The sequence below is a fragment of the Aplidium turbinatum genome, chromosome 17, assembly GCF_918807975.1.
Source record: "Aplidium turbinatum chromosome 17, kaAplTurb1.1, whole genome shotgun sequence".
Taxonomy (NCBI): Eukaryota; Metazoa; Chordata; class Ascidiacea; order Aplousobranchia; family Polyclinidae; genus Aplidium; species Aplidium turbinatum.
The window spans coordinates 3,742,669-3,764,955 of NC_137488.1; the positions used below are offsets into that span (position 1 = coordinate 3,742,669).

The 22,287-nt window shown below is 39.8% G+C and overlaps 1 protein-coding gene and 1 pseudogene across 1 annotated transcript in view; both read right to left on the reverse strand.

Moving 5' to 3' along the window:
- Window positions 1-3,221: 3,221 nt before the first annotated feature.
- Window positions 3,222-22,287, reverse strand: part of LOC145786699 (testis-expressed protein 2-like) — a 28,648-nt gene continuing 9,582 nt past the window's right edge. The window contains exons 10-25 of the mRNA XM_082598417.1: window positions 21,147-21,298; window positions 19,633-19,751; window positions 19,095-19,185; window positions 17,785-17,896; window positions 17,114-17,228; window positions 16,111-16,192; window positions 14,278-14,335; window positions 13,832-13,957; window positions 13,073-13,107; window positions 12,477-12,623; window positions 12,121-12,219; window positions 11,417-11,532; window positions 9,350-9,478; window positions 7,124-7,378; window positions 6,570-6,690; window positions 3,222-5,081 (exon numbers count right to left, since the gene is read on the reverse strand). Coding sequence (XP_082454543.1) covers window positions 5,010-5,081; window positions 6,570-6,690; window positions 7,124-7,378; window positions 9,350-9,478; window positions 11,417-11,532; window positions 12,121-12,219; window positions 12,477-12,623; window positions 13,073-13,107; window positions 13,832-13,957; window positions 14,278-14,335; window positions 16,111-16,192; window positions 17,114-17,228; window positions 17,785-17,896; window positions 19,095-19,185; window positions 19,633-19,751; window positions 21,147-21,298 — 1,829 coding nt within the window. The 3' untranslated portion in view covers window positions 3,222-5,009. The remainder of the gene's footprint in view (window positions 5,082-6,569; window positions 6,691-7,123; window positions 7,379-9,349; window positions 9,479-11,416; window positions 11,533-12,120; window positions 12,220-12,476; window positions 12,624-13,072; window positions 13,108-13,831; window positions 13,958-14,277; window positions 14,336-16,110; window positions 16,193-17,113; window positions 17,229-17,784; window positions 17,897-19,094; window positions 19,186-19,632; window positions 19,752-21,146; window positions 21,299-22,287) is intronic.
- On the reverse strand, window positions 7,768-8,604 carry LOC145786806 (uncharacterized; annotated as a pseudogene).

Here is a 22,287-nt window from a genome sequence, read left to right on the forward strand (position 1 = left end):
GCTTTTCAATCTCTTCGTAGTGATGTTGCTTTTCCAAATTATAGATAACCTTGTAGCCCACACCTCTGCAGCTTCAAAGCATAGGCTACTTAGAAGAGAACATGCTCAGTCCACAAGGAATAATTACATCAGTGTTCACTGGCAATATATCAAAATAATATAGTTTTAATAAATTCTCAATCATATCATTGGCTGTTTGAGTAATATCAGGAATAACATAATCATACCAAGATGCTAGTTTTGTTATGTGTTGATATATTGGATTTATTAAAAGTTAACTTTTTACTTTTCCTCAATGGGGTGAAAAACAAAATTTCGAAACACAAGTTTGACCTATAGCCTACTTCCCTGGTACACCGTGTTGCACTGATATGGTCCACTCGTGTGCAATCTATTGAAGCGTGAACTACTGCTCTATCGAACCTCGCTCTGTGATGGGCTGTTCAAACATTATTTTCTTGTTTTTCTTTACCCCTTTCCGGCCGCGAAATTTTTTTCCCCACGAGCTTTCTGTCTCATTGATTCTAGTCACTCTAAAACTAAGATTTTCCGAAAGTGTTTTGAGAGATTGGTTGATTCAGATTGCGAAATAACTATTTGCCAATGAAATTCTGCAATAATAATAAAATATAAGCTCTCCCTAACCCTACTTTTTTTGAAAAGCTCTTGTGCACCGCAAAAATTAATTTAAAGAAAAGAAAACGTTTGATTTCGACAGGCGTCGAACCCTCGTTCTCACGATCACTTACTAGGCAGAAGATGAAACCACTGAACCAACCGTGCCAACGAGAAAATGTTGCATTCACATGGTTTTAATACAAACTTTTACCAAAATATGTAAATGAGACAGAAATCTCGTGAGAAAAAAATTTCGCCTTCCGACCCCTAAACGTCATAAAAGTATAAGGTAGGTTTTTAGATATGCTGGTAAGTCACAAAAAGTGTTTACACAGTAGAAGCGTTTTTAAAAGAGAGAAAATGCTCAAGCTCCAGTGCACTGACATGGAATGAGACCAGATTTAGACGCAAGTTGTCAGAATTTTCTAGGGGGGGGCTGAAGCAACAATCGAAAATTCCAGGGGGTCTGCAGCCTTTTGAGCGCGCCTGGACAAGCGCACTATATTATGGAGGTGTCAAAGCCAAATATTACCAATGGGATGGTTTTTTTAAGTTTACGGCCCTAAAAATTATTCCGGGTTTAAAAGTACCGTCCTATCAACGCTACTGGTTATAGTTCTTGATAAAAAGTGTTTTGAAAATCTTCTATAATAAAGGAATGGGACTATCCGTATTGTTTACATATTGATATAGATATAAGCTAAACACTTCCGAGTATTTCATCATGTGGTGATTCAGCTTTGTGAGCAGACAATGCTTCATACGCAGAGCTTACGTAGCAATTTGTGGGTCACCACTTTATGCCAAATAACAACAACGCAGCTGGATCGGCTGTTTCTTCGAGCCACTTTGTTGATAGATGACGTGTCCCGCAATCTTTTCCTCTCAAGGGTTCTTTCAGCAATGATTTCATTAGCCTCAGTACGATGTCGCGAGTCAGTGCCAGTCTTAGAGTATTTCGGGCCCTGTGCGGAATATTCTTTGCGGGCCCCAATGACAATGATCCAATTCAGTAGCGTAGCTAGGTATTTTGAAGGGGGGGGGGGGGGGAATGGTTTGACGGTCAGCGGGCGAAGCCCGACGGCGTGATCGCTAAAGGCGACACCCAGCGGTGGGGAGTCTGGGAGACCTCTTCCAGAAAATTTTGAAAAATTGCTTTGGGGCATTCTGAGAGCATGTTCAACAAAAATTTGGGTATGAATATTACTGTAAAATGGTGCTGTCCGGTGGCATAGCAAAAGGATAAGATCATGCTTTCTTCGGCATTTTTCGGAAATAAAGCCATGTCTCTATGTTGATCAATAAAAAATCAACCAGGTTTGGTAACTACAAAAATTTGTTGGTAGAGCTTTTGCCGCCGTAAATAGAGCTTTCGGCTTCATCAGTAGGCTACCCTTATTCAAATAGAATTAAGTTTATGCTTATAATCAAGTTTAATCTCTATGTTGAGTCTGGATGCAACCTATTTCGTCCCCTGAAATCCTGTAACAAAATCAAATTTCGACCTATTTCGTCCCCTGAAAAGATCGAGAGAATTTTGAAATGTTTGCGGCAACTCCGATCAGCGACTTCGGCTGTTTTTTTCTCGATCTTTTCAGGGGACGAAATGGGTTGCACTCGTTGAGTCTGTATGTTTTCTAGTTGCTAATTCCTTTGTTGAATTTTTCCATTGGAAATGACAAAATTACTGCATTTTCTGAGTAAATTGCGAGTCCCCTAATTTGCGGACCCTGTGCGATCGCACGGTTTGCACACCCCAAAGACCAGCACTGCACGAGTGTTGGTGTGGAGGACACTCCTTTTCCCAGCCAACAAATCAACCGTTTTTCACATTGAATCAACGTCTGCAGACGTTGAATAGAGCGGATTGGACACATGCCTGGTAGCCTATGAAGATAGTGGGCTACTGCTAATTTCCACTGAAAAGATTCCTTTTTGTTGCACTAGTTCGAGGTTTGCCTCATCAACAAATTGTTCAACTATAAGTCTGCAGAGGAAAAGCTGTTCAGAATGGATATAGCAGTCACAAGCTATCACTCCTCGTATGCCGGCACTGCACCTGGGCACCACTTACTTTTTGTGGCATGATCCCCTTGGTGTGTTCAGTGGTGGAGTGATATCAAGAACAACCAGCTAGATCTGGGTCCAGGCTGTCACATACAATAGGCTAGTACGGTAATACACTGTACCTGCTTGTGTCAGATGACCATCACATGAGTTCTCTAACTTTTTAGCAACATACACTTGTGATTAATTTAACTAATAAAGAAGGTCGGGGGAAAACGCAGAGAAGCGTTACTGTCGACAACAGCGATTGATGCCACGCTTGGCCTGTTGCTAGTCATTCAGTCCAATATAGTCCGATCCTAAACTGTGGGATCCCTCCATTGGTGGAAGGCTGATGCATTCAACAGGGAGCCCAGCCACTGTGAGCACACGTTGAGCTGTCAAAGCACATTTTAAATGTAATTATTTTGCAATATTTCCATGGTCACAAAATTTACCCTCAACACCTGTATTGCAAACCTGTACCGTGTCGGTTGTATTTCACCGGCAGTTCCTCGACGCATGTCATTGTGGGGGAATTGCAATTCAAAACTAAATCATATGAAGGCATCAGTTTATTACACTCAACATCCATGCATAAACTTAGAACAAAGATGAATTACTATTGAAGACATCAAGACTTGGTTGCTACGTTGAGCACAAGCCTCTACGACGGATGCATTTCTGACAAAACAAATAAACACGACACTGTCAGCTGTTGACGTAGAGATGAACACACAATTGTGGGGTGTCCAAGGAAGCAAATCAGTCCGTTTTTACATTAATTCACCGACTGCAGACGTTGAATCAATATAAAAAAGAACCAATTTGACATCTTAGTTTGCATTGTGGCGTTCCATTGCAAGAAATTACGTCATTTTTAACATTGATGAAATGTATGAGAAAACTGCAGTGAAAAAACTCATCAAACACTGACACGGGACGGTTGAAAGTGAAACAACAAAAGACAAACGTTGATAACACCAAGAACAAGATAATGGATAGTGGAGTACATCACACAGCCTCACCAACTTACCAATCATTTTTGACATTGATTCAACGTCAGAATGTAAAAAAGGCTAACCCGTTTTCACATTGATTTAACGTCTGCGGACGTTGTGCGATTGATAAGCAGGGAACAAACTTCGTCAGCCTCACACGTTTCAGTGATCATATCACATCCAGCAAGCATGAGTTGTTATTATTTATATCGTTTAAACGTCACCAGATGTTGAAACGATGTAAAAATTACAACTCTTCTTTACTGTGCAAGTAGTTATAACCGACAAATGGCACAAGTGGATAAGGGGTAATTGAAATCGTAGATTGTTATGACGTTTATGAACTGAGGTTGTGTTTACATCGTCCAGAATAACAAACTGAATAATTTACAATTCACAGACAATCAAATTAATTAATTCGTGTAATAGTTACATTGCACATACGACCACACCTAAATTAGATAACACAAAGAAATGACATTGTGAGTACAGGTAACCAATGGCAAGCGATAAATAAACAATTTCTTGGATTTGCTAAAGAAATGCAGATGTTAAAATCGTGTGGTTTTCATTTCTGGAAAATGAAAACTCAACATTTCAATTTGTCGTCTTTATGACGTCACATTACCAATCCACCAAGCGGTTATTCAGCATAAAAGTGCCGATGAGCAAGGAAATATAAATCCCGGACAATGTTCCAGGTGGCACCTCCTGGCTAGGTAAGAGGTCGGCAACTCATCCAGGGAAGCAACATTAGACTCTTCAAACCAGAAAATCAATCTTTTCTGAATAATTGATTCAATGTCTGCAGACGTTGTAAAGAGACTGATTTGGCTGATTGGGTTGCAAGTAAAATAGAAACCGTTTCCTGCGTGGATTTAAAATGTGATGATGTAAGAATGTAGAATATTGAAGAACGGAATTGATACACACGGCTTTGTGAGCCCAGCATCAAATTGGTGAGCTACTGGCTAAGACGTTGTCATGCAATCAGTAGGTCAAAGGCACACATGTTGTCGGTTACACACAGCGCTATATGGACATCTAAATGTGGTCTATGAAGATCTTCTACGTCTCTTCACGTTGATAAACTGTTTGGAATGTATCAGAAAATATTTGCACAACTTTTGCATGAGAAGTCGGATGTCGACTCATGTTCCCAAACAGCAAATCAGTCCCTTTTTACATTAATTCAACGTCTGCAGGACTGATCTGCTGTCTGCGTTCCTCATAGTGATCTCGATCAGCAGAAAACATAAATCCACCGATGGAATTTCATAAGATTGAAAAAACACGTTTAGAAACGAAAACTTGCACAATGCGTTAATCTCCGTTGAAACAACGTCATGATGGAGGACGGTTGTGGTACATCACTGGGACTGGCAGGTCATCCATGTTCGGTACGACAAGGACTTTCTATACAAAACATAATCTCGACATTAGCAGCATCATAATAATAATTAGCAGCCATGATAAAAACAAAGCAATGCTTTTGTTAAACAATAACTGGTGAACGCGTTGCCGTCATAAACAAGTCAGTAAGTCAATACTGAAAGCAATAAGTTATCAAACTTTATTCAGAAGAATAATATTTGCCTACTAAAATAACACTAAAGCACCACAACTAAATTTAATGAGATTTTTGTTTATTGTCCACCAATTGGTCGATGCGCGGTGTAAATTTGCCAACAGCGCATCGAAAGTCATTTCCGGGTGCACCTAGTCGGTTTCAATTTTTTGACCTGATGTTCATCATGACTGAAAATCCCTGCTCGCATTCCTACGTGGAAGGGAAAATCAGTAGGTGTGGAACAGCATGGTAAGCTAGCGTTGAATATGAAGAGGCCATACTGAGCCAAAAGTTTATTTGAGAACATTCCTTGTAAGTGTTATTGAACATTTTATTCCTATCTATTTTTAGCATACAACTAGCATTATTCAACGTTATTTGTAGCTAAGTTATAAAACAGTATCAAGAGTAATCATTCGACATAATTAAATCCCACTGTCCCACAGCCTTGTACGGTGTTTTAAAGCAACTGTGCTCCTTGTTGACAATTGGCATGACGTGTATTTTGAAGATCGTATGATACGAAGCAACAAGAATAGTTACGTAACAATAAGAATAGGCTTCGGGAAAAAAAATGTTTGCAAACAAAACCAGATAAACAAAATAAAAAGTTGTGAATCCAGGTTTTAATGAAAAAACGGAAGTTACCCGCGTACCACCAGAAAAACCTTCGCGTACCACAGGTTGGGAATCCCTGCATTAGATGAATGATAAATTTGCATTAGAGAATGGAGCAGGCCCGGCATGTAGAGAACACGCTTTTAACTTTGGTCTCTGATAAATAGAGGAGGTACAGCACGAAGATTCTTAACCGGGGGTAAACTTACCTTTTGGGAGTCAATTTTATCTATCGAAGGGGTAAATCTACTCAACCCGAAAAGATATGACAAATACCTAAAATCTGAACCAATAAAAGGGAGGTGGGGGTGAATTTGCCGCTGATTTTTCAGCAAGGTGTCAATGAGAATTGTCGGCTGCGTAGCCTAGTGGTGAGAACGTCTGCGCGACGTTCAAAAGGACGTGGGTTCGACACCGCTCTAGAGCACGGAGCTGTGTCTCGGCAAAGACAAAATGGCAAGCCAAAATAAGGGGAGCAGCTGACTCGAAGACTATATGTCACTTCGCTGCTTCCTGTCGTCTGTTGTATCGCATCTGTGATCGCAGTGGACTGTATGTTATCGCAATGTGTGCAAACAAAAGCATGATTTTATCATTGAGTTAGGGTTAGTAAAAAGGTTGATAACCAATTATGATACAACATTTTGCTATGTTTCCAAGCTGATGTGACACCTATTAAGAAGTTTCGATGATTACTTAGTTGCTATGATGCTCACCGTGAATTCTTGTTGTAACTTGTTCTCTATCCAGTCGGTGACGTGCGTTGTCTTGACAACCCTCTCTCCAACTTTAGGGTGAGCTTTCATCAGCATGATGGGAGGCTCACGGAAGCCATACCTGCGTCGGTAACAATCACAATGTTAAGAGCAGGTTTGTCAATACAACTCTACTTTAGCTCTAGTGTTCTATTTAAATTCAATTTTAACTTGTTACTTTAGTGATTATGAGAATCTTTATTCTCGCACCGAGAAAGCATCTTTGAGAGCTTAATCTGCGACAGTTTTCGCTTACTTGTAGTTGTAGAAGCTTTGGTCACCAAAACAAACCCATACAGAGTCGAAGCCAAAAGAACATGGCTGGTAAATCCAATTTAACTAAGCATATCCACAACATACTGTAGTTAAGCATACGTTTCTTGTTGTCCTGGCAGTGGCAGCATTGTGCCCAGTTAGTTCATTCCGGCTTTTATAAAGCACCTATACAACCGGGACGTCAAAATTTCTAGAGTCCCTTTCAGATCTTAATACTTCAAATTCTACGAGGAACTAACCAAATCCTGTCGGTGGGAGGCGGGGGGATGTTGACAACCAGTGTCCCCTTCAGTTCCAGAAGTTCCACAGTGAGAAGCATTGGTGTGTTCGAGACAGTCTCCAACTTCTTCCGGATGTAATCATTTTCAGTCGCTTTTTGGAAGTATTTTGACTTGGTGATGCTATCCACGATCCTAACCCATTTCTTAGGGGGTGCGCCGGATGTTGGAGGAGTTGCTGAGGCTGCATGAGAAGAATCAGGTCGAGTGTTTTGCCTGAAATCACAACATGGACGTTGAAATAATGTAATGTTAAATCAAAAATAAGAAAAAAATGATTTGTTGAGTTTTGGTTTAATATTTAAGAGAACAATATTAATGAAGCGAGTTTGGAAAAAGTATAAAACCATATTCACGAATTCAAAGGTCACTCTAAATAAGCGTCACACCGATTCATGCATTAACTCAAACTAGTTCAATTGGACAGCTGCAATGACTGAACATGAGGGGACAAAATCATCATCATCATCCATTTTGCTTCAAAGAAGCCTGGTCTTCATCCCAAAACATCAGGGTCGACCAGTTGTCTACAGCGACTCCTCCATCTTTCTATTACTGGCATCTTCAATTTCCAGGTTTATTTTTGTCACGTTTCTTTCACGGTGTCATCCCACGGTTTGTTTGGCCTTCTTTTTTCCTATCGCTACCTTATTCCAGACTCGCTTTGTCAAACTGTTCTCATCCATTCGTTGAAGATGCCCAACCCATCTAGGACGATGACCACGCAAGTACTCTTCAATATTCTCAATATCAGTCTACTCCCTCAAAACATCATTTTCAATTTTGTCGAGAAGTGTCTTGCCACACATCATACGAATGATCCTCATCTCTGTCGTTTGCATTAGCCTAATATCTGTCCTCTTTATCGCCCAGCATTCACTTCTATAACACATCACGCTTCTCACACACGCTTTGTACAACCTTTCTTTCAATATGCGAAAAAGCACTCTGCCACAAAGTGTGCCTGACAATTCTTTAAACTTTTTCCAACCCGCACACATCCCTGACGTCACAGCCCTGCTGGTGCAATTATCTATTCCTAACATATTTCCAAGATAGCGGAATCGCATCCCAAATTTCACATGCTTCTTGTACGTTTCATTAGCTACAATAACCCCACATCTTCTACATTCAAAACGCACCCCACTCGTCAATCTTCTATGAATGCCTGAACATCTCTTGTGCACCCAATACTTGCATTTAATACACTGAATAGAATTGCTCATTACCCTCCTTCCATATATTGCGCATGGATCCATAAAACTGACTGCCAATACCTCATTTGTACATTCCATTCTTGTTTTCATTACTTTCGTTTTATTCACATTCACTGTTAAACGTTTGGTTTCCAATACATTTTTCCATCTGTCATACTTTTCTTCAACCTATTTCCATCTGTCTCCCGTAAGTACTAGATCGTCAGCGTATAAATATTCTTTCATCTGTTATAGCATCCATAACGATGACAAAAAAGGACTGAGTACAGACCCTTGATGAACACCCACTTTCACTTCAAACCATTCTAACATTTTATTTTACAGTTTCACTGCTGTCTCAGCTTCCTTGTACACTTCCATCACTGCTCTAACTTCTGATTCCATCACATCATTTTTCTTAATGCCCCCAAATCACTTCTCTCGGAACACGATCGAAAGCTTTCTCTAAGGGGACAAGATACATTCCAATAACTTGAGCACATACAAATAAGCCCAATTATCACAGACCAAACTAACAAAAGCCAGGTCCCTTCTTGGGTTTGAAAACAAAATGCAAAATTGTGGACATCCGTTAATGGGAAACCTGACCGAGATAGTTTCAATAACGTCATGTTCTCTATGGTGACGATTGTCGATGCAAAAACTGCAAGATAACAAAGTCTGGCAATCTCCGTTTGCAGGTGGAGAGTTAAAATAAGCTTCCTGTTAACGAGTGGCCACCGGCACGGGGTGCAACCGCCTTTGCGTGGTTAGTATCGGCTATAGAACGGCTACAAAGACACAACGATCGATTCTTACAAGTGTGATCAAACTGATTATACATTGGAATCATTGGTATTCGACAACTGGACCCAACTACCGTATCTTGGCTGCAAGAGGAAGCATTGCCAATCTAAGCTACTACAAGTCAAACGAGAGAAGAAGACTGATTATACAATAACAAAGATAATACTTGAACGTCACAACTCACCCCTCCATTTTGTTGAACACTGCGGTTTGAACTTGGCCTACAATCCTGGAAACAGCTGACTCATCATCATCGGATGACTCAGCACTATCTTCGGCATCACTGTCTGTCGTAGCTGAAGGACGATTTGCACTGAACAAAACATGCATGCAATACTTGCAAAAAAGAGCAACAATGCAGATAGGATTGATAGGATCCGAATAGGAAGAAAAAACACTGTGTCATTAAAACGTTGCAATTTGTAACATTAACAACTTGTAATATCCAATTTACTGAACATATCAACTTGAACGAGTTTTGTATATCTGGAACCGTCATTCTCGCCAGAGAACATCCACATTTGGATCACACAAAAAATGGATAAAAGTAGAGATGTACCGATACCAATATTTTGGCCGATACCGATCCCGATACCGATATCACTTTTTTAGGCCGATACCGATACTGATACCAATATTTTGGCCGATACTTTGGTGTTACAAAAAGAAGCAATTTTTGTATTTGCAAGATATTATATCAAATGCTAAGATTTACCTTACTTGCATAAAACTATTAAAAAAAGCTTTCAATTGGCATAATTTATTAAAGATTCAAGAATCCAATCTCAACCGCATTGTTGTGTCACAATAGTAGGTTTTAGTAATGAAAGGCCACCATAATTGAGGATTGGGATATAAGGGAAGAAACATTAGCCTACATCATAATTGGGGTTTCTGAAAAAAAAGTGTTTGCGCAAACTCTCCAAATAGGCTATCATAATTGATAATAAGATGTAAAATGTAAACCAAGTGATTTGTGTAGTGGTACAAAAACTATTCGACAAGTAATGGGCAACCTAAGGGCGCTTGTTGTTTGGTTGAAAAGCTTTTGCCAGGCCAAGACTACCCAGGTAGCAAAAACGCACAATTCTGCATCGCTCCCAGCCTCCCACCCCGCCAAACGCTCAAAAAACTCATGCAACTCAGCTGCCCCCAGCAAGCCGGCTCCACCAGTCGGCGATTCAACTTCCACCCTAACTCACCAAGCCCAAACAATGTCATGGCAGAATAAGTAGGCCCAAAAAGAAAGCAATGGGACCACGAATCCTCACCAAACCAATCAAAATGGGCCCGTTGCGCCCAAGATGACAACCTCATTGCGAAGAAAGGAGCATCCCCCCGGCCACCAGCACAAGGCTGAGCACTCACCAGCTCAGCGAGCTGCCGCGACCCGCCAACCACGACGGTGTAGCTTCCACACTAGCCATTTCAATTCTTGTCGATGTCAATTCTTGCTACAAAACGGCTGCCGAGAAACATATAGTTGATCGGATGGTCTAAATGGCTAGCGTGGAAGCTACACCGTTATGACCAGCGAATCGCAACAGCCCGCCGCACCAGTGAGCGCCCAGCCCCGTGCCGACAGCAGGAAAGGACACTGAAACAAAACGTTTTGTTTGAGTGAAAGAATCACTGTAAGCAAACAATGCCTGAAGTCATGGGAGTGTGAGGTATCAAAAATTTGAACCTCAGGTTGTTATTTTTCTACTTTAATGTGACGTTAGTTACTACTTTAAAAATCTATATCTTTGCTTCTGCAGAAAATCCGCAGCAAACGCCTTTTTTATACATGTTTAGTATCGGCCACAGTATCGGCCAAATTTTGCCGATACCGATACTAAAAAAATGGCCGATATCACCGATACCGATATATCGGTACATCTCTAGATAAAAGTGCACAAACCTTAATGGCAGAAACCATATTGCTCTGTTGTGAATTGACTTGGTAAGTAATCAATTTGAAAACAGTAGAGTTATGCTGTGTTAGACTTACAAGCGATATTGGAGACGCGTAAACATGAAGAGTACCGGTAATTAGAAAAATAACCGAAACACAAACTTCACAATGTAGATGCTAACGACCTAAAAACACAAACTATTGATTGAAAATTGAGAAAATTTGAGTCGAGTGAGCCCAATTTGTAACTCAGAGAATTCAACAATTAAACTTCAAACTGAGCGTATTTAGCCTCAATTTTTTGAAAATTTAGTAAATGCATTCCTCCAAATGTCAGTGCACTTCCGACCCTACCTTTCCCTCTCCACCAATACGACCTCATTCTTTCCCAACTTCGTGAGCACCATCTTCGTCTTGAGCGTCATCTGCATCGAACCACTGTAGGTCACCTCCATGTTCAACCATATACCCTGGTCCAGTGAGAGATGATGTGAATTTGTTGGTGAAGTACATGCACATGCCACGTCATTGATAAATATGGTTTCTACTTTTTCGTGAACTTGTTTGGCGTGTTAGTCACTATCAGATACTCTGTTGTCAAGCTTCTGTGATCATTGGCCGTCTCAAAAAACATTCAAAAATTTATAATTTTTGTAGACTTGGTAGAAAGATCACTTTGTTAAACAGTAACGAAACTAAGCTAAAATGCAAATGACGATATAAGGATGTTGCAACCGTGCCAAACTTTAAACTTCTCATCCTATTTTAGTATCAAGCACGTTATAACTTTCACGTTTTGTCGCTTTTACCTTTTTCTAGGCCTCTGCTATGTTGTTTTTTGCTGCGATGGGCAGAAATAAAAACAACTGACATGAAAGATGTTACTGTTGGTTTGCCATCCATGATCATTGATCATCGTATCATGTCGGATTAGCACAAAAATTATATCAACATTTTTCATTGCCATGAGAATTGATTTCGGTATATAGCTTATTGCAATTTATTCAAATAGGTTCAAGTTTTAAGGAACCAAAAACCTTTGCTCAATTGACTCGTACCTGCGAATCAAGTGTTGGCAAAGATATCTGATGAATCAATGGCGTTGAACTTCCGAGGTTCATTTCGGTCAGTTTCAACTCATCCATGAAATATGGCAACTGAAAGTAAATTGCAGGGAAAAATAGGTCAAGCCCGGCGCCAGCCAAAGCAATGAATGCTTTGCAACGCTACGAATCAGTGCAACCTTATCGCTATGAAAGCCGTTTCGATCTTCGAGATTATCTGCAGTTGAACATTTAGATCTTATTTGATAAAACATAACTGAAAATGAATTAGCAGATCGAAATCAATTTTGAGCTGTTTTGTAACAGATGGTTTCGACGCAATAGTGTAGGACAATCACAGAGCATCTCACCTTTATCTTATCCAATTTCTTCTGTATCTTTACAGAGAGCCATTTAGCCCAGGACGGCTGACGAAGGAAATCGAACATGACGCGACCCAGTACTACATTGAGCCAAGCCACTTCTGTGTTGTGCTCACAGACAGTTTTGTTGTTGTGCTGTTCGAAGACACACGACAGGTTATTACCGCTTCCAAGAAAATTTCGTAAACACACAGGGGTTGAGGTATGCCTCTCCCTGAGATAGGTTGAATAGTTATATTTAACAAAAATAAAATTAATATTCAGAAAACATACAATGTATTAACGTCCGACAAAAGAAACCGACCAAAGTCACTTAAGACTGGTTTATCAAACTTTGATGCTAATTGAGCAAAAGCCAGTGAGACCTGTTCAAACAAGCATTAACCAACTCATGTGAGAAATGTATTTCTACAATCAGGAAATAACACCCAGAATATGAAAAAAAAATCATGTCGAGTTATGTCGTGAGTTGCCATGCAGGATGTTGCGTATTACGCGCAAATTTATCCCAAACTGCCTCGTTAGTTTCCAGAAGCTGTGAACAAGTTCAGTGCAATGTAAGTGATCAATTATATAAGACGCACCTGTGGATCGTTTGGTGAAGTGGTCCGTTGTGAACCTGAAACAAACAAAAACTTGGAATTAACATTATAAGCTTCACGAGCTACAACAAAAGAAAACTTCAAGACAGCCAGACCCAACTGTTGATGCTGGTGCGCTGCTGGTACGCTTGTTAATAGAAAATACTTCAAGATACCGGTCCACCGCCAAATACAAAAACTATGATTGTCACATAGTCTGGAGCTTCGTTTAACGTGAAAAAAATCACGCAAGTTCACGTTGCATGTGAAATCAGTGCATTTTCACTTTTGGAGGTAAACTTGTTTGCGCATGACAAGACCAAGCGTATGCTTTGGAATTGGAGAGTTAAAATAAAGGATATTGTTAAAAACAACCTTAGCCAATACCGTCAAATTATGTAAATAAACTAAATGTTTGGAAACATTGTGCGTTGAATCCTGTACGTTAGCCTATACAACATATCACCTGAAGGATTGGAAAAGCTAGTAACAACAGTTTGATGAAAATCGGTAAAAATGTCAATTTCTTTGTCAATAAATTTGGTTGAGATTGAAAAAGCATGAGATATCACAGAAAGTTTTTAGCCCTCGCTGTGTTCTGAGTGTTCTTGTCGTGTTTTGAAGGCCAATCTGGGCAAAGAGAAAAGCGCTACAAACTTCATTTGCTACAACTTATCTCAAGCAGTGACCTGCCAGGTTTGATAAGTGGGTCATAAATAACGACTTGATTCAAAAGCTGTCCACCTCTGATCATCGACCAACCTGATCCTATACTGGTCCTGGCATCCGGAATTAACCGGGACACGTGGACGTAGTAGTCCTGGAAGGACCGGATAGGTTCAGAGTCCATCTTGGTCACGTCAAACGCGCTCGATGCCACAAAAGTTTCTGCAAAATTACAAATTTATTGTTACGTTGATTTGACATTGAGGTAAAGTTTACAAAGGGGTAAACCAACCCAGTCTCAATCACAAAGGTCACAGGGTCTATTGTGGTCGATTTGGTCTTGCAATTTGACAAGCTACGCATTTATAGACTTAGTTTGTCCAATCTCATTGTACCGCAGCTCAAACTGTTTCAAATACTTCGCTGAGTAAACTTCTCGTTCATACATCAAAGTTAAAAAACAACTTTCATGACGACATGGGCAACAACGACATACACACAACAGATGTAAATTATTGCACAATGCGAGAACAAGCCGTTACCTTCCTCATAATGATCCTCAATCACTCCCCAATCATCTGCGAGGTTCAATGTGGGAGGCTGGGACAAAACAATTTGTTAGGCGCACAAGGTAACCACACCGCGTACTAATAAAGAGTCAGCCACCTCGAATCCATTCCAACAAGTATGGAAACACTGGGGCTGAGTTAAACTTTGACATTTTTTTTTTTAAATCTGAACTCAAGTTCTTTTTAGAAATCCTTATCTTTAATCATACTCTTTGTAATTAAGGCTTTAAAGATTAAATGCTTGGAACGCCACGCTAGAATCACTATCATAATGGAAATGGAGAAGTCGCCTACCCCCTTTGCTCTTTCTTCAAATGTTGTGTATAAATTTAGTTGTTTGCGTGACGCAAACCAGACATACATTGGTATGTCAACCAGACATTTGTTGACAAGGGCCGGGGAGCACTTAAACCCAAACCTAACAACTAAAAGTGCAATTAAAGAGCACATCGCCTCTTGTGAAACGTGCACTGACAATGTCTCGATCGACCAATTTAAAATCATCTCTCGAGGCAGATCTGATTTTCAGACTAAGATCATGGAAGCCTTAAGAATTAAACGTAACAATCCATCTCTTAACCGGCAGTTATTCGCCTGTGGCTCATCGTTCCTTTTATGTGTGTTCTAATTGTTTTGTCCAATGCCTGTAGTCTACACCTCACGTGATCTGTTTCCCACCGCATAATTTACTCGCAATCATTCTCGTATCATTTGTTCAGTTTGTGCTTTCAGTCCAGAGTGTCGTTACAGTTACAGTGCACAGTCAAATTTATCTTACGATTTTTCATTTTATGTATTGCAGATTTAATTCCTGATGAGGACACATGTACGTGTCGAAAACGTTTGAGTTTATTTTACTTTAATTATGTTATATTTTGTGTGAAATAAAGTATGCTAAACCCGCTAAAGTTACTATGTTTTATTTCTCTATGGTTCAACAAAGCAAACTCTCTACCAAAGCTTTATAATGGAAATGCTAGTGCATCATGTCCAGAGGATGCTATCGTTAAGTTACAGCACTTCTGCAACCGGATTCAATGACTAACAGGATGTAGAATGTAAGGAGCAGGCGGCCACCAGCCAGTGGCATGCATTGGTTTTGGCTGATCGAAGAATTGACTTGCTTGTTAATTAAAAAAAAGTTTATTACAAGTTTAGGGGACTATTAAAAGATCTGCAAACATTCCATTAAACCACAACCATTCAAAAAACTTCGTAACGTATTTTCATTTAACATGGTCTTTTCAAATAAAATACTTTTGCTAGTTGTTGACTAGTTTTAAGAGAAAAAAAATCAAAGGGGGTTTGAAAAACAGGGGTTTAAATAGATAGTGGTTATGTGCTTCTGCTCTGCTTTGAGCGCAACCCTACACGATCAGACCTCCTTGGAAAATAAGCAAAAAGCATTGAATTCTCACAGCTACCATATCATCGTTCGCAATAAATGAAGAAACAATTTATTGCCATCAGCAATCTTAAAAGGAAATGCAGCCACTATGAGGTTGCTTGCCGAGTTGTGTTGCCAGACCATGAATTTGAATCGCCGCACTGTTTCAGGCGGCTGTTCGGTGGTCATCGGAAGGCCACATGCCAACTCGCTTGAACACAAAGCAGAAGAGGAAGTGAAACTTTTCAAACAAGATGGTCTCGATCGGAAAAGAAAGACTTGTGCTTTCAACGTCATCAAGCGTAATATCAACGCAAGCATGGCCAGCGTAACAAATTTAACCAAGCCGACAAAATTCTTTCTTTTTAGGTATAAAAATTTTTGCAAATTTGGTTAAATGTTCTAGCCAAGTAACTTACCAAAGTGAAGGAATTCTTTCTTTCCGCCAATTTCACAGCCTTCCTGTGTTTTGAAAATGCCACGTTGATAGAACGTTGGATTCTATAAAAGAAATGAAAGTGAATTATCATCTCACAACGTCATTTAAAGGAATTGCGTCACAAAAACAAAAAACATCATTTAGGATCCACCTTGGTAGTATGGCTTGACAGAGCGGGCCATTAAGGGCTTTCGCCCTAAAAATAACACAAATGCTCAGTATGATTGAAACCCTCGCTCAGTTTAGCTGTTGTTTCAGTACATTGGAGTGTTGGATAATCGTACATGATTGCGTTAAGGAAAACCGGTCAAATTAAAGAAAAATGTTTGCGGGCTATTTCTAATTAATAAGACCAGGACAGATGCTTCCCGTTAAGAAAAGCAATTAAGATTAGTGTTCTGAGAGATGAAATAAATCGACATTTTCAAAGCTGACCATGGTTTGCATGACGTCAAAAAAAATAAAAATATATATATGTAACATGAAAACAACCAAAATGTTTCAGCTGGGCGAGAAGCAATTAGGACATAAAGCTTCCAAAACAATGAAGTCAAATTCAATCTGAAATAAGCAGCTTAAATCTCAATGTAAACACAAATACGCTAATGCACATAAAATCATATACATAGCCAGGCAGTGAAATTAAAGCTACGGTGCTGGCCAGACGCAATGAAGATTAAATATGTACCACAACTTGATCGTCTTCAAGCAAAAGTGCAAGAAATCCACCTGCTAATTGTTTCAGTGCAAACCTGGGTACATGGTATAGTGTTATAATTCCACACCCTGTGTTCTATGCTGTGGGTGCAAGAGTATTGAAAAACAAGGGCAATTTACTCTATAGAAACAAACGTAATTTGAGGAGCAGAAATATCCTGGTCAAAGTGAGTTGGCACCGTTTAAAGACCCTTGATGTACTCCAACTACAAAGGGAGCCATACCTTGTGGTAGTTAAAATAGTACCATCACTTTTAACGAAGTACCTGTAGAACCATTCTTCTTTTTGTCGGTCTGTTCGACCAAAGAGATGCAGATACTTCACATCCTTTGATGAAGAGACATCATCATCAGCCGTCACCAGTCCTTCACGATCATCACCTGTCACGATGATAAACATCATCAAATACTGTGCTCCTGTTAACACATTCTTAAATACTAGACAGTGGAGTAATTTTCAACGCAAATAGTCTGACTAACGAATCGTCGGAAATAAGACTGGTTGACATTCTCAACATCTTGTGGTAGCCTAGTTTACAGTCACCAGAAGAACGCAAGATATTATTTGATAATAAAAACGAAATGTTATATATGGGGCACAAAATTATAATGCGTAGTTGTGCACTCCCCTCCTTGTAATGGAAAGCTATTCAACGCAGCATTTCCTGTTTAATTTTTGTTGCAGCGTAGTTCGGGATCGTTCAATGTGCATCATCATTCCTATTCAGTAAGGGCAGCAGATACGCTCCCACCCACACAGCAAAATATGTCATTTCTACATTAATTCAACGTCTGCAGACGTTGAAAGTAAAAACGTTGACAGATTATCAACAAGGTTCTAATGTGCGAATTTTGCATCAATCAGCTCACTCCGTAGCAGCTTTATATTTTAAGAAAAAAAACAAGAAAATTAAAAAATATAGTTCTCTGGACTTACTTTTAGTTTGTTGCGCAGGTTCGCTTGGTTTCTCAGACGGGATTTGAACGCAGATTGGATACTTCTTGCTCCACACCCGCTTCTTCACCAAACCAGGCGGTTTCAAATAAACCTAGCCAAAATAGTGCATGTAGTTGCACAATACATTACAACCGAGGTTACTACAGGTCACATCAGACGACATCGCTTGTGAGACAATCAAGTGTGATCGCCAATCACCAGCAAGTGTATTTTACAATGAAAAGACACTGAGGTTCAATCCTCTAACAATAAATTCTTTATGAATATAAATCAACAAAGCAAGCGTTACATTTCTAGAAACCAGTTCAAGAGTGTGAGTAACTACCCTCCAGTCTTCAGCGGATGATTCTCAAAACAAATGAAATAGCTTCATTAAATCAACTTTTCTAAAAGGTAAGCTACCTCTTATCTACCAACCTAGCAAACAAAACCTGTCCCTATCACGTTACTTCAACGTTAACATACTATAAAGAGACGAAGATAGACAAACTGTTGTTACCTAGCAAGAGGTGTGAGCACACTTCCATGTTTATTGTTTACAGTTCCCAGACAGCAAAATCCGTCATTTTTTTTACTGATTCGACGTCTGCAGACGTTAAATCAATGTAAAAACGACTGATTTGCTGACTGGTGAGTGACAGAAGGTTGCAAGAAAATACACAGCTGGCTGTCTAACAATATGGACTACTATGAAGAAATGAGCCATAAAAAATGAATTTTCATAGTCTTTTCGGAGGCAAAACATAAAGTTTGAAATTACAAAACGTGACATTGCTTGAAAGCAAAACTCGCTTGTTGGGCACAAATGTCATGGACGCTTAAACAGGAACATTTAGCAATAGAAAACTACTTTCTAGTTTTGTCAAACAACAGTCTCACATCACACGGAAAAGGAAGAGTGGGAATGCAAACTACAACAAAGAAGCTGTGTTTGAAACGCTGCGCATGACGTTATTGGTGGGAACTCAATAAGGAAATGCAATGATCACTTCTTGTGTATTTTCAGTGTTGCACGGGATTCATTCACACAATGAAATTACATGATTGCTTTGTCAGCTGACGATTGTTACAACTATCTGAACTAAAACACGTGATGATAAGAGAATTTGTTGCTTTAATTCGTCATCAGTTCTAGCAGCAACGTATTTAAAATTTTAAATATCCAACAAAGTTTTGAAGTAATTAGTTACTGTTTTTATGAAGCTTAATGGCAACCATTGATTCCGTTTGCAACAATTGTCAACAAAATCAGACACAAAGATTGACTTGCAATCCAAATGGCCACATACCTTGGCAAAAGTAATGTCGAACAAACGTTGCTGAATCACCTTGGTGACGGGGATATTCCCTTCGTTGTAGACGCTTCTTCGCGGGATGCTCCTGCGCAGGACATCAAAGTTTGACAGGGGAAGCAACAAATCTATTTATTTTTTACATTGATTCAACGTCTGTAGAGGTAAAATCAATGCAAAATAAATGGATTTGCTGGCTGTAGGTAGGTGGTTTACAAAGTCGAAGTAACCAGTCAGAAAATCAAAAGCACACCTATGAAGATGATAAAGAACTTACAAGTTGCTTGCTCACAAACATTCGTGGATACAAAGTCATTTCAAGCCAGTAAAATCCTTTCTCTTTACATTGATTCGTTGTTTGCAGACGTTCAATCAATATACATAAATGAACAATTGTTGTTTAGCATCCGAGGATGACCCTGAGTAACAGTAGGCTTGCCACCGTGAGGCTGGCCGCTGGTTTTGAAAGAGCATTTATTTGAAAAACCCCTTAAGTGTTGAGAACAACACTCCCACTCCTCTCATGTTCACCCACTTGAGTGGAGTCTGCAGCCTCATGGTGGCACCATCCAGTGTGATGTAAGCTGATTGTGTGTTGCTGATGTGGTAGGTGTCGGGGTCGTATTCGTACGCGTAGAGCTCATTCATCCAGCCCTGTAAGTAAAAGAAACGTTACTTTACGTTAGCTCATTGTGTTAAATAAAGTATAGAATGTTTAAGTTCTTTGCAAAACTTGCCTTGTACATATGAAGCATGATAATAGTTTTGTGTTAAGTCTAAATCAGACGTTTTCTAGTCAACACAAACAGAAGGATTTTTCATATTCTTATAACAATTTTACTAACTCTTGTGACACTAGCTACAATCGGCGCCGAGAAACATCAAAAGACGTTGTTGGAAATTACGAATAAAATAGCTTGGGCATGTTGAACGCAGCACTAGCTTGATCTCTCAAGTCAGATGAGTCAACGCTGCAGCACAGCGGGATCAAGATAGAACAAAACTTTCATAAAAACTTGTCAAGCGTGACCTTTTAGCCCTAAACATGGACTCTTCCAATCCAACAGACCGCGAGGTGTCGAGAGGAAGACTTCGCTCTCGACAGACAAGCCACACCCTCAACATAAGGATTAATTCATCATCATCATCCAAATTTGATTTCGTCCCCACTATTGGGGGTGGCCGATTCTTTCCTTGCAGCGATTGCCTTCACTCTCGTTCTGTCCATCGCATCTTCTTCCTTCAGTCCGACTTTGTCTGCCTCATTCTTCACCTGTTCTTGCCATGTTCTTTTAGACGTCCCCACTTCCTCTTCCCATCTACATTCAAAGTCAATGTCTTGCGAAGAAAACTTCCTTATACAACAAATTATTTGCGAGATTATAATTTCTGGCGACAGAATGGTTCACGCTAAAAACAACCTGATATCGACCTGATACCTGCCCACCATGTTGACGACCATGATTTCTGTCCTGGGGACTTTGTTGTCCGGGAGGGAGAAGGTGGGTTTGTGGGAGCAGGCTCAGGCAATTTTTGAAATGGTCATTCTTGATTCTTTAATGTGTTGTCCTCCACTGATCATTATCATCATCCAAATTTGGTTTCGTCCCCACTAGTGGGGGTGGCCAATTCTTTCTTTGCAGCGATTGCCTTCACTCCTACTCTTCTGTCCATCGCATCTTCTTCCTTCAGTCCGACTTTGTCTGCCTCATTCTTCACCTGTTCTTGCCATGTTCTTTTTAGACGTCCCCGCTTCCTCTTCCCATCTACCTTCAAAGTCAATGCCTTTTGAAGAAAACTTCCTTCCTCCCTTTTTAGTACATACCCATAACACCTTACGCCATTTGCACTGGCAAGTTGTTCAACAGTCTTCCTCATTTCCAACACATCCATCAACTCTTCAATCTTTTCCTCCCTCCTCGTTTTTACCGATTAATTTGGGGCCTGTAGAATCAAAATTGGTTGATGATGATGCTCATCAACATGTTAAACATTGGATAAGAAATACCAGGGAGAACCTGCTCTTGCAGCAAATATAAACCTGATTACCTTTATTGGTAGCTCAGGGTCGTACAGTTGCTTTGACGTATGGGGTGACACTTTGTTGACAACAGGGGCGGGCAGGAATGGTGCTAGGCGACGGGATCGGGGAGCGACAAGACAAAGATAAGCGGTAGTCAGCACACAGCCAGTAATGAAACCTATACAGAAACAACCGCTTTGTAACAAAATACAGGGTAACAATATATCTCATTTATGGGATGACTATGATGTATCTGACGTAAACAATATAATGAATGGCAATCATAGCCTATTAAATCAGTACAGTTCTCTCCACCTATTGTTACATCATATGATTTAGAGCAGGGGTCACCAACCTTTTTTGTATGCGGGCCACTTTAGCACTAAGGAGAGCTGTGGCGGGCCGCACTAACAAAATTTTAGGTAGGTTGACTCTTATGCTGGAAAAGAACGCATTTTGTACCCAGTATCCAGCGTTACATGTTGTTAATATTTATCTCAGAATACCGCAGCAACAAAATTAGTCGAACAGCGCTACTGCCAGGCCAAACTCCTTTAACAACACTTTTGACTTCTTCAACAATGCCTAATAAACGAGGCCACTTGTTTTGCGCACTAATAGCCAGGCGAGCGGTTTCATCAGAATATTCATCGCCAAGCAAGAGTGGTGTCGTCACTTCGGTTCACTAAAGATATCTTGCAAATAACAGTTTCAGTAAATAAGGAAATGTTTGACACATCACAATCCAGGCAACAATATTGTGACCTGCAAACATATCAGTGAAAAATAGTCACCAATAACAGGGAGAAAGAAACCAGGCTCCATGAAACAAACGCTTGTGGAAATCACTGAAAAAACGTTTCTATCGTAACTCATGAACAGTGTTCCTTCTAAAAAAGCAAAGAATTGGTTTTTTATCCTTTTTGTGACAGTCTCTAAAACCTTCTTTCTTTGATTATTAGACAACTGTCACTTGCGGTGCTTATCAGCATGGCAAGAATTGTTGATTAACAATATTTTGCAGCTAAAGCTAAATATTTTCGTATTACAACCAGAAAAAGTCTTTAAATTTATAATTTATATATAAATTGAGTTGGCACACCGACCTATTTTGCCAACAAAAACTTGCATAAAGGGAACACTGCCCGTGAAACACAATAACGGTGA